Source organism: Oncorhynchus gorbuscha, linkage group LG11 (assembly GCF_021184085.1).
Source record: "Oncorhynchus gorbuscha isolate QuinsamMale2020 ecotype Even-year linkage group LG11, OgorEven_v1.0, whole genome shotgun sequence".
NCBI lineage: Eukaryota > Metazoa > Chordata > Actinopteri > Salmoniformes > Salmonidae > Oncorhynchus > Oncorhynchus gorbuscha.
In genome coordinates this window covers 20,466,955-20,481,871 of record NC_060183.1, presented here as the reverse complement: position 1 = coordinate 20,481,871, position 14,917 = coordinate 20,466,955, and the positions used below count along the sequence as shown (strand labels likewise).

At 44.2% G+C, this 14,917-nt stretch overlaps 1 protein-coding gene, 1 long non-coding RNA gene and 1 pseudogene across 2 annotated transcripts in view; 2 read left to right on the top strand and 1 right to left on the bottom strand.

Moving 5' to 3' along the window:
* Positions 1–807: 807 nt before the first annotated feature.
* On the top strand, positions 808–1,844 carry LOC124048012. The gene is made up of 2 exons (XR_006841162.1): positions 808–1,061; positions 1,607–1,844. It is a non-coding gene; the product is annotated as an uncharacterized LOC124048012 (long non-coding RNA).
* A 93-nt stretch (positions 1,845–1,937) lies between these two features.
* On the top strand, positions 1,938–8,540 carry LOC124047624 (annotated as a pseudogene).
* A 3,540-nt stretch (positions 8,541–12,080) lies between these two features.
* LOC124048243 (ETS translocation variant 4-like) overlaps positions 12,081–14,917 on the bottom strand; it is a 32,754-nt gene continuing 29,917 nt past the window's right edge. Inside the window, exons 12-13 of the mRNA XM_046368841.1 lie at positions 12,756–12,857; positions 12,081–12,550 (exon numbers count right to left, since the gene is read on the bottom strand). Of these exons, the coding sequence (XP_046224797.1) occupies positions 12,323–12,550; positions 12,756–12,857 (330 nt within the window). The 3' untranslated portion in view covers positions 12,081–12,322. The remainder of the gene's footprint in view (positions 12,551–12,755; positions 12,858–14,917) is intronic.

The following is a 14,917-nucleotide window of genomic DNA, read 5'->3' as shown; positions in this document are numbered from 1 at the left end:
CTTAATTCATCAAGTACAAGGGAGGAGCGAAAACCCGCAGATACTCTGCCCTCCGTAGAATGAGTTTGACACCTGTGCTGTAGTGAATGGCAGAGTTGAATAACCTAAAGGCCCAGTGCAGTCAAAAATGTCATTTTGCTGTGTTTTATATTTCCACACTATGAGATTGGGATAATACTGTGAAAGTGATAATGATCTTTTATAGTGTAAGATCTGTTTGAAACGCCTACCAGAAATGTCATCCTGTTTTGATGAGCTGGGACTTTTGGCATCCCTGTTGCCAGCACCAGGTGGTACATTTGTTAATAGACCAATAAGAAAGATACTTCTGAACTTCTCTGCCATTAACAGCTAGTTTTCTGTTTTTCCCTCCCCACTCAGACCACTCCCAGACAGTCCTATCAAAATTATTTATTGAGAAATTGCTCTTTGCTAAGTAGCTCATTTTAATTGAAAACAATCACAGTAAGGTACTTAAATGGATAGTTCACACATGACAACTGCAAATTGGTTTGCTTGCCCTTTAATTAAGCAGTCTATTGACAAAGGATGACAGCAATCCATACTTTTGTTTAGTTTCCCTGGCACTGTTTCCAAATGCTAACATTTTAGCATTTCAGGCACAAATCCCATTCAGGTCACGGTAGCGATATTAGCATTTTTCACGCATCATGTTCAAATCTATAACTGACGTTGTTGAGCTTCGCAATCAGGATGATTTGACCCTACTTGACCCTTTTTCCCCACCCTACTTTCACCATACCTTTTAGGCCTAACTGTTTTCATCCTGTTTAGTAGTGTGAACAACTAAATCTCTCTGTTTCCCTCTGTCAAAATCCAGACGGCTCCCTGTCCCAGACAGCCATGATGCAGAGTGCTTAGGCTAAGGAGAACCACGCTCATCAAATGGCTGAGATGGATGCATTCCTGTTGACCTCGACAAGCAAGGGCCTTGGCCACACACAAACATTGTATTAGAGATGTAGACATACAGTATGCTTTCCCACCATGTGATTTATGCCTGGGCTTCTACCTCATGCATCCTTTCTGCCATCTAAAAGGTAACTAAGTCCAGTCTGATGGTTTCCACTAGTTACCACAGCCACAAAGTTAATTTTTCTTCATTTAAGGTTAGGTTAATGCATAAGGTTAGAGTTAGGATTAAAAGCACATTTTAAACCTAACCTTTTTTAAAGGTTAGGTTTAGGCATAAGGTTAGCTGTGTGGTAAAGGTTAGAGTTTGGTGTAAAATCAAATTTTATGAAGCTCAATTGTAGAAATAGGCGGGGTTTATGACTTTGTGGCTGTGGTAACTAGAGACGACCCAGTCTGAGGCACGACCGACGACGTCAGGCTTCCTCCAGTGTAGCAGCAGTAGCCCTCAGGGTTAGCAGGGCTGGAGATGGTTATCTGCTTTCCTTTAGCATCCTAACAGGCCGGATAGAGTGGCCTGCTATAGTGTGCTGTGTCCTATATGGCCCAGGGTGGTAGGAGAGGTTGTGTGGGTGGAAGGTTCCTGCCAGGGCCCTAGACCAGTCATCTGAAGGGGTGGAGGTTAAATATCATGCCAGTTCATCTCAATTAAACACACTTCCCTCTTACACAGTTGATGGAAGGCAGATTGCAGCCAACATCAGAGGCATTGGCATGATGCCAGATGGCTTCCCGGAGTGGAAGAAACATGCCTTTGGCGGTAACCAGGCCTCTTATGGCAAGAAGACAGAGCTTACCATCCTGGAGCAGAGAGAGCGAGCCTGCCCATCTACAAGCTAAAGGAGAAGCTCTCACAAGTCAACAATAGACATTGCCCTATAGACAGAAATAAAGTTGTTTGTCAGACATCGCTTTATTTGTAAGGTTACCTGACTTCAATATTACTTCAACGGTTTAAATGATACATGGTATCCAGCTTTGGTCACCTCTCTTTTTCATTATGACTGGCTGTCCACGATAATCAGATCCTGATTGTGGTTGGAGAGACTGGCTCTGGGAAAACCACCCAGATCACCCAGTACCTGGCCGAGGCTACACCACTCGGGGGAAGATCGGCTGCACTCAGTCCCGTCGTGCGGCAGCCATGTCTGTGGCCAAGAGAGTCTCTGAAGAGTACGGTTGCTGTCTGGGCCAGGAGTTGAGTGAGCAGTTTTACCTTGGTATACCTTTTGGGTTTGCTTTTAGTCAGTGACTTTGTGTATGAGGGACTTCTCACCTCTCAATTATTTTCCACACCAGGTGGACTACACCATCTGTTCTGCACCAGCCCTGAGACGGTGATCAAGTAAGTACATGACATATGGTATGCTGCCGAGGGAATGTCCAATAGACCCAGACATGGGTCAGTACGCCCTCATCAAGCTTGACGAGGCTCACGAGAGGACTCCATACTGACATGCTCTTTGATCTACTCAAGAAGATGCACATGGTCTTGTTCATAACAGCAAAACAGTCTGAATATTTCCTTGACTCCTTCCATTTTGAGAATAGTATAATGAGTGGTGTGTTAATTCCTTGAAATTCTCTGTCAAGAAACGCCCAGACATGATGCTGATTGTGTCCTCGTCAACACTAGATGCTCTCAAGTTAAAAATATAAAAACATGTTTTTTAAATTCTATTCATTGTTGGGAAGGGCCCATAAGTAAGCATTTCATTGTTAGTCTACACCTGTTGCTTCTGAAGCATGTGACAAATAACCTTTGATTTGACTTGAGTTTTCCCAGTACTACTTTGAGGCGCCCATCTTCACCATCCCAGGACGGACTTTCCCGGTGGAGGTGCTCTACTGCAAAGAGCCGGAGACAGACCACCTGGATACCAGTCTCATTACCGTCATGGAGGTCCTCACAAGTGAGCCCCCAGGTACGGTTAAAAATGGTTACAATGCATACATCCACAATGTCTACACTTCAGCGCCTGCGATAAGATGCAAATCCTCGATTGAATTGCTTGGCCAAACATGACTCCAACACCATCTTTAAGTTTGCTGATGACACAACAGCGGTAGGCCTGATTACCGACAACGATGAGACAGCCTATAGCGAGGAGGTCAGAGACCTTGCCGTGTGGTGCCAGGATAACAACCTCTCCCTCAACGGGATCAAGATAAATGAGTTGATCGTGGAATACAGGAAAAGGAGGGCCGAGCACACCCCCATTCTCATCTAAGGGGCTGTAGTGGAGCAGGTTGAGAGCTTCAAATTCCTTGGCGTCCACATCACCAACAAACTAACATGTTCCAAGCACACCAAGACAGTCGTGAAGAGGGCACAACAAAACCTATTCCCCCTCAGGAAACTTGGCATGGGTCCTCAGATCCCCAAAAGGTTCTACAGCTGCACCATCGAGAGCATCCTGATGGGTTGCATCACTGCATGCTATTGCAACTGTTTGGCCTCCGACCGCAAGGCACTACAGAGGGTAGTGTATACGGCCCAGTACATCACCAGGGCCAAGCTTCCTGACATCCAGGACCTCTATACCAGGAGGTGTCAGAGGAAGGCCCTGAAAATTGTCAAAGACTCCAGCCACCCTAATCATAGACTGTTCTCTCTGCTACCGCACGGCAAGCGGTACCGGTGAGCCAAGTCTAGGCCCAAGAGGCTTCTAAATAGCTTCTACCCCCAAGCCATAAGACTCCTGAACATCTAATCAAATGGCTACCCAGACTGCCCCCCGCCCTCTTCTACGCTGCTTCTACTCTATGTTATTATCGCTGCATAGTCACTCTAATAACTCTACCCACATGTACATATTACCTCAATTACCTCGACTAACCGGTGCCCTCGCCTATTGACTCTGTACCGGTACCCCCTGTATATAGCCTCACTATTGTTATCTTACTGCTGCGCTGTAATTATTTCTTACTTTAATTTCTTACTTTTATTTGGTATTTTCTTAAAACTGCATTTTTGGTTAAGGCCGTGTAAGTAAGCATTTCACTGTAAGGTCTGTTGAATTCAGTGTGTGTGACAAATACAATTTCATTTGATTGACAAAGGTTTACTCGCTCACCTTGTACGCTGGATAAAATGGAGTATGGAACAACAAACTAACTTAAAATTGGTCAGTTTATGGTCAGTGACTAGTCTGAGTTAAAATTGCCTTGACCCCAACCATAATATTATAGTAATGAATGTGACGAAATGTTATACACTCTTCCCCATTCCTCTCCCTCTGTCTGTCTCTTTGTTTGTGTCAGAGGGCTGAGATCCCTCTGGAGCCCATGCTGTGTAAGAAGCCGTTCATGTCCGTCCACCTGGGCTGCAGTAAGGAGATGCTCACCGTTGTGTCCATGCTGCCTGTGCAGAACGTCTTCTCCAGGCCCAAGAAACCTCCGATCATAGGTCCATAAATACTGTGTAACCATGGCTATTATTAATGTCCTCCAGGCCAGTGAGTGGTGTAAGTGAAAATCACAGAAAGAACATGCACGGTTCAAATAAATCAACTTCTGGAGCTTTACAATGGTGAAAGCTATTCAAATTAGAATAAATGTATCTGCTGTGTCTGCGAATACTGTTTTTCAGTTTTTCACTCAGTTTTTCACAATTCCTAACATTTAATTCTAGTAAAACTCCCATGTCTTAGGTCAGTTAGGATCACCACATTATTTTAAGAATATGAAATGTCAGAATAATAGTAGAGAGCATGATTTATTTAAGCTTTTATTTCTTTCATCACATTCCCAGTGGTTCAGAAGTTTACATATACTCAATTGTATTTGGTAGCATTGCCTTTAAATTGTTTAACTTGGGTCAAACTTTTCGGGTAGCCTTCCACAAGCTTCCCACAATAAGTAGGGTAAATTTTGAATTTAAGCCATTTTGTCACAACTTTGGAAGTATGCTTGGGGTCATTGTCCTTTTGGAAGACCCATTTGCGAGCAAACTTTAACTTCCTGATTGATGTCTTGAAATGCTTCAATATATCCACATAATTTTACTCCCTCATGATGCTATCTATTTTGTGAACTGCACCAGTCCTTCCTGCAGTAAAGCACCCCCACAACATGATGCTACCACCCCCGTACTTCACGGTTGGGGATGGTGTTCCTCGGGTTGCAAGCCTCACCTTTTTTCCTCCAAACATAACGATGGTAATTATGGCCAAACAGTTCTATTTTTGTTTCATCAGACCAGAGGACATTTCTCCAAAAAGTACAATCTTTGTCCCCATGTGCAGTTGTAAACTGTAGTCTGGCTTTTTTATGGCGGTTTTGGAGCAGTGGCTTCTCCTTGCTGAGCGGCCTTTCAGGTTATGTCGATATAGGACTCGTTTGACTGTGGATATAGATACTTTTGTACCTGTTTTCCTCCAGCATCTTCACAAGGTCCTTTGCTGTTGTTCTGGGATTGATTTGCACTTTTCGCACCAAAGTATGTTCATCTCTAGGAGACAGAACGTGTCTCCTTCCTGAGCGGTATGATGGCTGCGTGGTCCCATGGTGTTTACACTTGCGTACTATTGTTTGTACAGATGAACGTGGTACCTTCAGGCGTTTTGAAATTGCTCCCAAGAATGAACCAGACTTGTGGTGGTCTACAAAAACAAATTCTGAGTTCTTGGCTGATTTCTTTGAATTTTCTCATGATGTCAAGCAAAGAGGCACTGAGTTTGAAGGTAGGCCTTGAAATACATCCACAGGTACACCTCCAGTTGACTCAAATGATGTCAATTAGTCTATCAAAAGCTTCTAAAGCTATGACATAATTTTCTGGAATTTTCCAAGCTGTTTAAAGGCACAGTCAACTTAGTGTATGTAAACTTCTGACCCACTGGAATTGTGATACAGTGAATTATAAGTGAAATAATCTGTTTGTAAACAATTGTTGAAAAAATGACTTGTGTCATGCACAAAGTAGATGTCCTTACCGACTTGCCAAAACTATAGTTTGTTAACAAGAAATTTGTGGAGTGGTTGAAAAACGAGTTTTAATGACTCCAACATAAGTGTATGTAAACTTCTGACTTCAACTGTAGATAGTAGGTTAACTAGCTCACTAAAATTCAAATTGTTTTTTCTATTGAAATGCACGGTTGAGTGTACAACTTCGCACGCAAATGCTCGAGTCGTTGTGCACATGTACCCTCTGTAAGATTTGGATACCCTTGTGCATGATGGGTTATTATGGGTTTACTTCCAAAATCATCTGCTATCGTAGCTATCACATTTGTTGATGGTGGTGAATTATGGTTGACTGACTTCCCTAACTTGTCATATATTGGTGAAAGCCTCAGACCATAATGAGACAGTTGTAGCCTAATGTGATTGGTGTTGATCAGTTGATGGCCAGTCATCGCTTTTGTAATTTTATTCTGTGCCGCCCCGGGACAAGCAGGCCCTGGCTGACCAGAAGATGGCCACGTTCCACCAAGCCGAGGGATCCCATCTTACCCTGCTGATCCCACCAACCCTTGGTGCTTCAAGAACTTTATCCAGACTCGCTCCTTGCGCTTAGCCCTGCATTTATGCAAAGAGTTTACAGTGCCTTGCGAAAGTATTCGGCCCCCTTGAACTTTGCGACCTTTTGCCACATTTCAGGCTTCAAACATAAAGATATAAACTGTATTTTTTGTGAAGAATCAACAACAAGTGGGACACAATCATGAAGTGGAACGACATTTATTGGATATTTCAAACTTTTTTAACAAATCAAAAACTGAAAAATTGGGCGTGCAAAATCGTTCAGCCCCCTTAAGTTAATACTTTGTAGCGCCACCTTTTGCTGCAATTACAGCTGTAAGTCGCTTGGGGTATGTCTCTATCAGTTTTGCACATCGAGAGACTGAATTTTTTTCCCATTCCTCCTTGCAAAACAGCTCGAGCTCAGTGAGGTTGGATGGAGAGCATTTGTGAACAGCAGTTTTCAGTTCTTTCCACAGATTCTCGATTGGATTCAGGTCTGGACTTTGACTTGGCCATTCTAACACCTGGATATGTTTATTTTTTAACCATTCCATTGTAGATTTTGCTTTATGTTTTGGATCATTGTCTTATTGGAAGACAAATCTCCGTCCCAGTCTCAGGTCTATTGCAGACTCCATCAGGTTTTCTTCCAGAATGGTCCTGTATTTGGCTCCATCCATCTTCCCATCAATTTTAACCATCTTCCCTGTCCCTGCTGAAGAAAAGCAGGCCCAAACCATGATGCTGCCACCACCATGTTTGACAGTGGGGATGGTGTGTTCAGGGTGATGAGCTGTGTTGCTTTTACGCCAAACATAACATTTTGCATTGTTGCCAAAAAGTTCAATTTTGGTTTCATCTGACCAGAGCACCTTCTTCCACATGTTTGGTGTGTCTCCCAGGTGGCTTATGGCAAACTTTAAACAACACTTTTTATGGATATCTTTAAGAAATGGGTTTCTTCTTGCCACTCTTCCATAAAGGCCAGATTTGTGTAATATACGACTGATTGTTGTCCTATGGACAGAGTCTCCCACCTCAGCTGTAGATCTCTGCTGTTCATCCAGAGTGATCATGGGCCTCTTGGCTGCATCTCTGATCAGTCTTCTCCTTGTATGAACTAAAGGTTTAGAGGGATGGCCAGGTCTTGGTAGATTTGCAGTGGTCTGATACTCCTTCCATTTCAATATTATCGCTTGCACAGTGCTCCTTTGGATGTTTAAAGCTTGGGAAATCTTTTTGTATCCAAATCCGGCTTTAAACTTCTTCACAACAGTATCTCGGACCTGCCTGGTGTGTTCCTTGTTCTTCATGATGCTCTCTGCGCTTTTAACAGACCTCTGAGACTATCACAGTGCAGGTGCATTTATACGGAGACTTGATTACACACAGGTGGATTGTATTTATCATCATTAGTCATTTAGGTCAACATTGGATCATTCAGAGATCCTCACTGAACTTCTGGAGAGAGTTTGCTGCACTGAAAGTAAAGGGGCTGAATAATTTTGCACGCCCAATTTTTCATTTCAGTTTTTGATTTGTTAAAAAAGTTTGAAATATACAATAAATGTTGTTCCACTTCATGATTGTGTCCCACTTGTTGTTGATTCTTCACAAAAAAATACAGTTTTATATCTTTATGTTTGAAGCCTGAAATGTGGCAAAAGGTCGCAAAGTTCAAGGGGGCCGAATACTTTCGCAAGGCACTGTATGTAAACAGATGCTGGGCATCATGGACAGGTAGGACATTCATCATAAGAATTTCTAATTCATTCTACAGCCGGTAATGTTCTCTCCTGGTATTATTACTTGTGCATCTTATTAATCTTGAGACTCAAAGACACAATCTCTGGGGCCTAAATGTAACTTAATCTAATTCCCATTTATGGATTTCATAGAAAATCTATATGCCGACTTGTATCAATAATTTGGACACAGGGTGAATTATTGGAGTGTTACTTTGACCTGTGCCACGTGGAATGGCCACAGTGCTCAAACAAAAGGTAATCTGCAGTGGTTTCTTCCGGGATGCAGCTAAAAAGGAACCCTGGGAAGGCTACTGTACCCTCATTGACCAGCAGGTGGTGTAAATCCAACTCTCCAGATCTCTGTTCAACATCCGGCCTGAGTTATGAGTCTATAACCATTGGGGCTCTAAGCATAGTCAAGAGCAACTTTCATAATTTTTTACTGGGGCTAGTGTTGCCTCTATGTAATGGAATCCTTGTATATACCATATATGTCTTGAAAGGGACCACTGTTCCGTGTTGGCCACCCATTTTTGGAAGTAAAGTGTGTAAGTGTATAGACTGTGCTACTTTTTAATATATGTAATCAGGGAACAGATCTCCAGAAAGATTAAAAACATACTCTTCTATACCCTAATTTTCCCCACTCCTTTCATCCCTTTATCGCAGTCTAAGGCACTGCATCCCAGTGCAAGATTCGTCACTACAGTCCCTGGTTCGAATCCAGGCTGTATCACATGATTGGGAGTCCCATAGGACGACGCACAATTGGCCAAGCGTTGTCCGGTTTTGGCCGGGGTAGGCCGTCATTGTAAATGAGAATTTGTTCTTAACTGCCTTGCCCAGTTAAATAAAGGTTAAATATCGACAGGTTGGTGTATGAGTTGCTGCTGACAATGCATCAAACAGAAGATGCAGCAGTGCCTTGAGCCCCTCTATAACCGCTACGAAGAGCCCAACGTATAGAGAATCTTCCGCACCTTCCGCAGGAAATAGATGTGTATTCCTTTACCCTTACACACAGGCTCACACCACAGCAAGAGAGAAAGGGAGACAGTCAGGGAGAGAGTCTTTGATTGGTTGATACATACCAGGCCATTGTTCTTCTCTGTGTTCCTTGAGTCATTTGGTTTTATGGTTCAATGTCAGTTAACTTACTCCCCTCAGATAGAAATCAAAAGTTAGTTTTACTTAAGAAGTTGAATGTATAAATCACCTTAAAACCGAACATCAGGGATTCCCTTAAATAAATAACTATTAAGTGAATAGGAAGGGAAGGGCAGTAATCTCATCAGCCAGTGGAAGTCTGTCTGTTTTTGAGGACACAATGCACAGCGTTGGATTAGTCTAGTGATCTCATGTAAATAGTTTATATCAAGGGAAATGGATGGGACTTTGATTGTAGGTCAGCAATTGCCAGATCTGTCGTTTCATTAAGATGACGGAAATGTAATCAGACTGAAAATATGAGTGAATCCTTTACTGTAATCGCCAGTGAAATGCCTTCTTTTTTTCTTCCCCGAAATGACCATAAACCTCATAAAATATTGGATGGTCTCATGACTGTTGGTTTTTTTCTTGTTGCTGTTATGTTATAATTAAACTGTCATGATCCGCCAGTGACATAAATGGATAATATAAAACAGACCAGTTACAGAATTGGCCCTTGCAGAACTACCATCAAAAGTTTGCAGGTACCCGAGCGATTAAGAGCGTTGGGCCAGTAACTGAAAGGTCGCTGGTTTGAGTCCCCGAGCCAACTAGGTGAAAAACCTTTCAATGTGCCCTTGAGCAAGGCACTTAACCCTAATTTTTCCTCCATATTTATTCATCTGGCAAATAGACACGCCCCTTTTAAACATTTCAGAGTCAAAGATAGATCTAACCCTAGGTTTTCTTCTGAGCTATCTGAGCTTATTCAGATGAGAAATCAGGACTGGGCCAAAGCAAGGGAAACTGACTCTGTAGTGGACTGGCAATCTTTCAATTGAAAAACAGATGTACTATCTCGATTAAGAAGGCTAAATCAAGCTACTTTTTAAGCTCTATCTCTGACTGCTGGTGAGTCAATCGACTTGCTCTTCCCTCTGCCAGCCTTTAGCCGACCCGACGGTTAACCCGTCAACTTCTAGTGAAACTTTGTTTTCAATACAACAATTTACTGTCTGTGATGTGCTAGATGCCTTGCTTAAGATTGATGTGAAAATATCCACTGAAAAAATCTGCTGTTATGCTTGATCCATATTTGCTGCAGCTCTCTGCCCCCCGAATTGCTGAATCATGAATCAATATTGTTTACCTGACTATTATATCTGGTTCAATCCTCAAGGTGTGGAAGGCGTCCATGTGCTCCCCATTCACCAAGGTGGTGACCTTTGTGACCTAAATAATGATTGCCCTATTTCTAAACTTTTTTGACTAGCCTAAAATATTAAAATCCTTGATTTAATTCTCATCTAAGATCTTTCTTACCTTTGAAATGTATTGTAAATGTACATCAGTTAGACCAGGTCATAGCACTAATCTCTGCTGCATCCCTAGAGGTAATGATGTGGTTAACTGTATACTGGATAAAAGGCAACATTGTGCTGCCCTCTTCATTGACCTGTCAAAGGCCTTCGATACTATTGATCACTCACTGCTAATTCAGAGGCTTTCCTCGATTGGCCTCGACCAGGCTGCATGTAACTGGTTTAACAATTACTTGACGGATAGAACTCAATGTGTATCTACTGATGGTGTTAAATCAGGTTGACTGGATATTGTGAAAGGTGTCACGCAGGGGTCAATTCTGGGTCCTGTGCTTTTTATTGTTTACTTGTGTCTTTAAAGAATTATAACGTGCACTTGTTTGCCGATGATACTGTTGCGTGTGCTATTACCCCCACGGTTGACCAGGCTCTATCTGAACTACAGTCTGCCTTCATCGTATTACAGAAAACTTTGACCTGAAATTCGTGTTGAAGTGTATGTTGTTCTCTAGAGTGCATAAAAATAACTTGTGGTTATTTACTTTGAATGCTTTCCATATTGATTGTGTCCCTGCTTACACATATCTGGGCATCTGGATAGCTGAAAAAAGGTGATAAGCCGAAGAAGCTGAGAATAAAAATGGGCTTTTATAGAAATAGGTCCTGCCTCTTGCTAAATAGTAGAAAGCAGATGATTCAGTCGACAGTCCTATGGAAACATCCTCTATTATGAACGCAGCTGCCTCTTCATTAAAGTCATTTTGTACTCATGCAGTTTAGTACTCATTACTGCATTCTCTGACAGAAAGTTGGTTGGCCCTCTTTGATGTCACGTAGGTTGATGCGTTGCTATGTTTTCATTTATAAAGCCCTTTTACAAAAAAAAGTCCCACTGTACCTAACATCCATTACTAAACTTTAGACACTAATCTGAGACCCATGGTCTCAGGGCTGGTAAACTCTTGAAATTCCTGTGGTCTCTAGGTAAATCAGCTTTTATGTTTCATGTACCTTATTTGTGGACCAATTCATAAAGGCGAAATAAAAAAGTCACTCTGGATAAGAGCGTCTTCTAAATGACTTTAAATGTCAAATTTACATTTCAACTGATTCTTTTAATTGATGAATTTGCAGGTGTCCCATTGCAGCTGGAGCGTGCTGTGGGTGCATATATTAGAAGAGGAACAGCCTGACCTTTGAGAACCTTTGTAGTAATCATGTTTCCTAGTTGACATAAGGTGTGACCAGTGATACCGTCAGAAAGGGAAATGGCAGGTAGGAAATGCATGTGCTCTTTTGTCACCGACTTGGACTTCAGTTTGGTTAACTGCTTTTGATGTCCATGATTTAGAAATGACTCCATACTTTGAGATAACACCCATTCTCCCTCTGTGTAGCCATTCCCAATCTGCCACAATGTTATCAGAGGAGTAAAACAACATCTTGGCACATAGAGTAGTAGTAATATTGTGTCTTTATTAAGCAATCTCTTTAACCACAGTCATGTGTATGGGATTGAATAGGCCTCAGAAGTGAGAGGGATGCAGCTGTTAAAAACTCAAAAATCCCTAATGAGATTAATTTAAACAAAAACAAAAAAACACCATAGCCTTATATACAAGTGAATGGGGTGGGCATGTGCAATAGGTGGGTATTATGAGATATTACAGGGAGAATTTGGAGGATGGGGTTGTAGCATTAGTACATGTAGCCTTTGGAGTAGGGCTGGGCGCCCATGTTTGGTGGGGCTTGTTCTTGGGGGTAGGAGGCCCCCTCGTCCATGTGGGACAGGGGCACGGTGTCCTCCTCGTTGACGTAGCGTTCAAACTCGGCCTTCAGGCCGGGCCGATGGCTGTCGGGGAAGGCCAGGGAGATGAGGGCCTCGGGCTCGCACACAAACTTGTAAACATAGCGCTCCCCTGCCACCTGCAAACACAGAGGAAACGGATTTCTCTGTTAGTCATGTTAATTCGTTGGTGTTGTTGTAATAATGCAAGTACGGAACAAATAAGCCATTTCATATAAAAACATTGCTTCCAAATTTAATTGAAGGAGCCAACAAACTGACAGGCAGTCTCTCCACTCTCAGAGACAAACCGGAACTGCTGAGTAGTAAAGCCTTAGTTTGTACCTTCTGCATAATTCCCTTCTCGTAGTAATATCGCAGAGAGCGACTGAGCTTGTCGTAGTTCATGGCTGGACGGTTCTTCTGCATGCCCCACAGCCTGGCCACCTGAGAGGAGAGAGGGAACGAGAGAGGAGGGAGGGGTAAGAGAAAGCGAGAGGAGGGAGGGAACATAGGGAGAAGAGAGAGAGGTGGGAGGGATAAGAGAAAACGAGAGGAGGGAGGGAACATAGGGAGAAGAGAGAGAGGTGGGAGGGATAAGAGAAAGCGAGAGGAGGGAGGGAACATAGGGAGAAGAGAGAGAGGAGGGAGGGATAAGAGAAGGGAGGGAACATAGGGAGAAGAGAGAGGGAGGGGAACATAGGGAGAAGAGAGAGAGGAGGGAGGGAACATAGGGAGAAGAGAGAGAGGAGGGAGGGATAAGAGAAAACGAGAGGAGGGAGGGAACATAGGGAGAAGAGAGGGAGGAGGGAGGGATAAGAGAAAACGAGAGGAGGGAGGGAACATAGGGAGAAGAGAGAGAGGAGGGAGGGAACATAGGGAGAAGAGAGAGAGGAGGGAGGGATAAGAGAAAACGAGAGGAGGGAGGGAACATAGGGAGAAGAGAGAGGAGGGAGGGAACATAGGGAGAAGAGAGAGAGGAGGGAGGGAACATAGGGAGAAGAGAGAAGGGAGGGAACATAGGGAGAGAGAGAGGGAGGGGTAGAGAAAGGAGGAGGGAGGGAACATAGGGAGAAGAGAGAGAGGAGGGAGGGAACATAGGGAGAAGAGAGAGAGGTGGGAGGGAACATAGAGAAGAGAGAGAGGTGGGAGGGAGGGAAGAGAGAGAGGAGGGAGGGAACATAGGGAGAAGAGAGAGAGGAGGAGGGAACATAGGGAACATAGGGAGAAGAGAGAGAGGTGGGAGAAGAGAAAGCGAGAGGAGGGAGGGAACATAGGGAGAAGAGAGAGAGGAGGGAGGGAACATAGGGAGAAGAGAGAGAGGAGGGAGGGAACATAGGGAGAAGAGAGAGAGGTGGGAGGGGTAAGAGAAAGCGAGAGGAGGGAGGGAACATAGGGAGAAGAGAGGGAGGGAAACATAGGGAGAAGAGAGAGAGGAGGGAGGGAACATAGGGAGAAGAGAGAGAGGAGGGAGGGAACATAGGGAGAAGAGAGAGAGGGAGGGAACATAGGGAGAAGAGAGAGAGGAGGGAGGGAACATAGGGAGAAGAGAGAGAGGAGGGAGGGAACATAGGGAAGAGAGAGAGAGGGAGGGAACATAGGGAAGGGAACATAGGGAGAAGAGAGAGAGGGGGAGGGAACATAGGGAGAAGAGAGAGGAGGGAGGGAGGGAACATAGGGAGAAGAGAGAGAGGAGGGAGGGAACATAGGGAGAAGAGAGAGAGGAGGGAACATAGGGAGAAGAGAGAGAGGAGGGAGGGAACATAGGGAGAAGAGAGAGAGGAGGGAGGGAACATAGGGAGAAGAGAGAGAGGAGGGAGGGAACATAGGGAACATAGGGAGAAGAGAGAGAGGAGGGAGGGAACATAGGGAGAAGAGAGAGAGGAGGGAGGGAACATAGGGAGAAGAGAGAGAGGAGGGAGGGAACATAGGGAGAAGAGAGAGAGGAGGGAGGGAACATAGGGAGAAGAGAGAGAGGAGGGAGGGAACATAGGGAGAAGAGAGAGAGGGAGGGAGGGAACATAGGGAGAAGAGGAGGGAGGGAACATAGGGAGAAGAGAGAGGGAAGGGAACATAGGGAGAAGAGAGAGAGGAGGGAGGGAACATAGGGAAAGAGAGAGAGGAGGGAGGGAACATAGGGAGAAGAGAGAGAGGAGGGAACATAGGGAGGGAAGGGAACATAGGGAGAAGAGAGAGAGGAGGGAGGGAACATAGGGAGAAGAGAGAGAGGAGGGAGGGAACATAGGGAGAAGAGAGAGAGGAGGGAGGGAACATAGGGAGAACATAGGGAGAAGAGAGAGAGGAGGGAGGGAACATAGGGAGAAGAGAGAGAGGAGGGAGGGAACATAGGGAGAAGAGAGAGAGGAGGGAGGGAACATAGGGAGAAGAGAGAGAGGAGGGAGGGAACATAGGGAGAAGAGAGAGAGGAGGGAGGGAACATAGGGAGAAGAGAGAGGAGGGAGGGAACATAGGGAAGAGGAGAGAGGAGGGAGGGAACATAGGGAGAA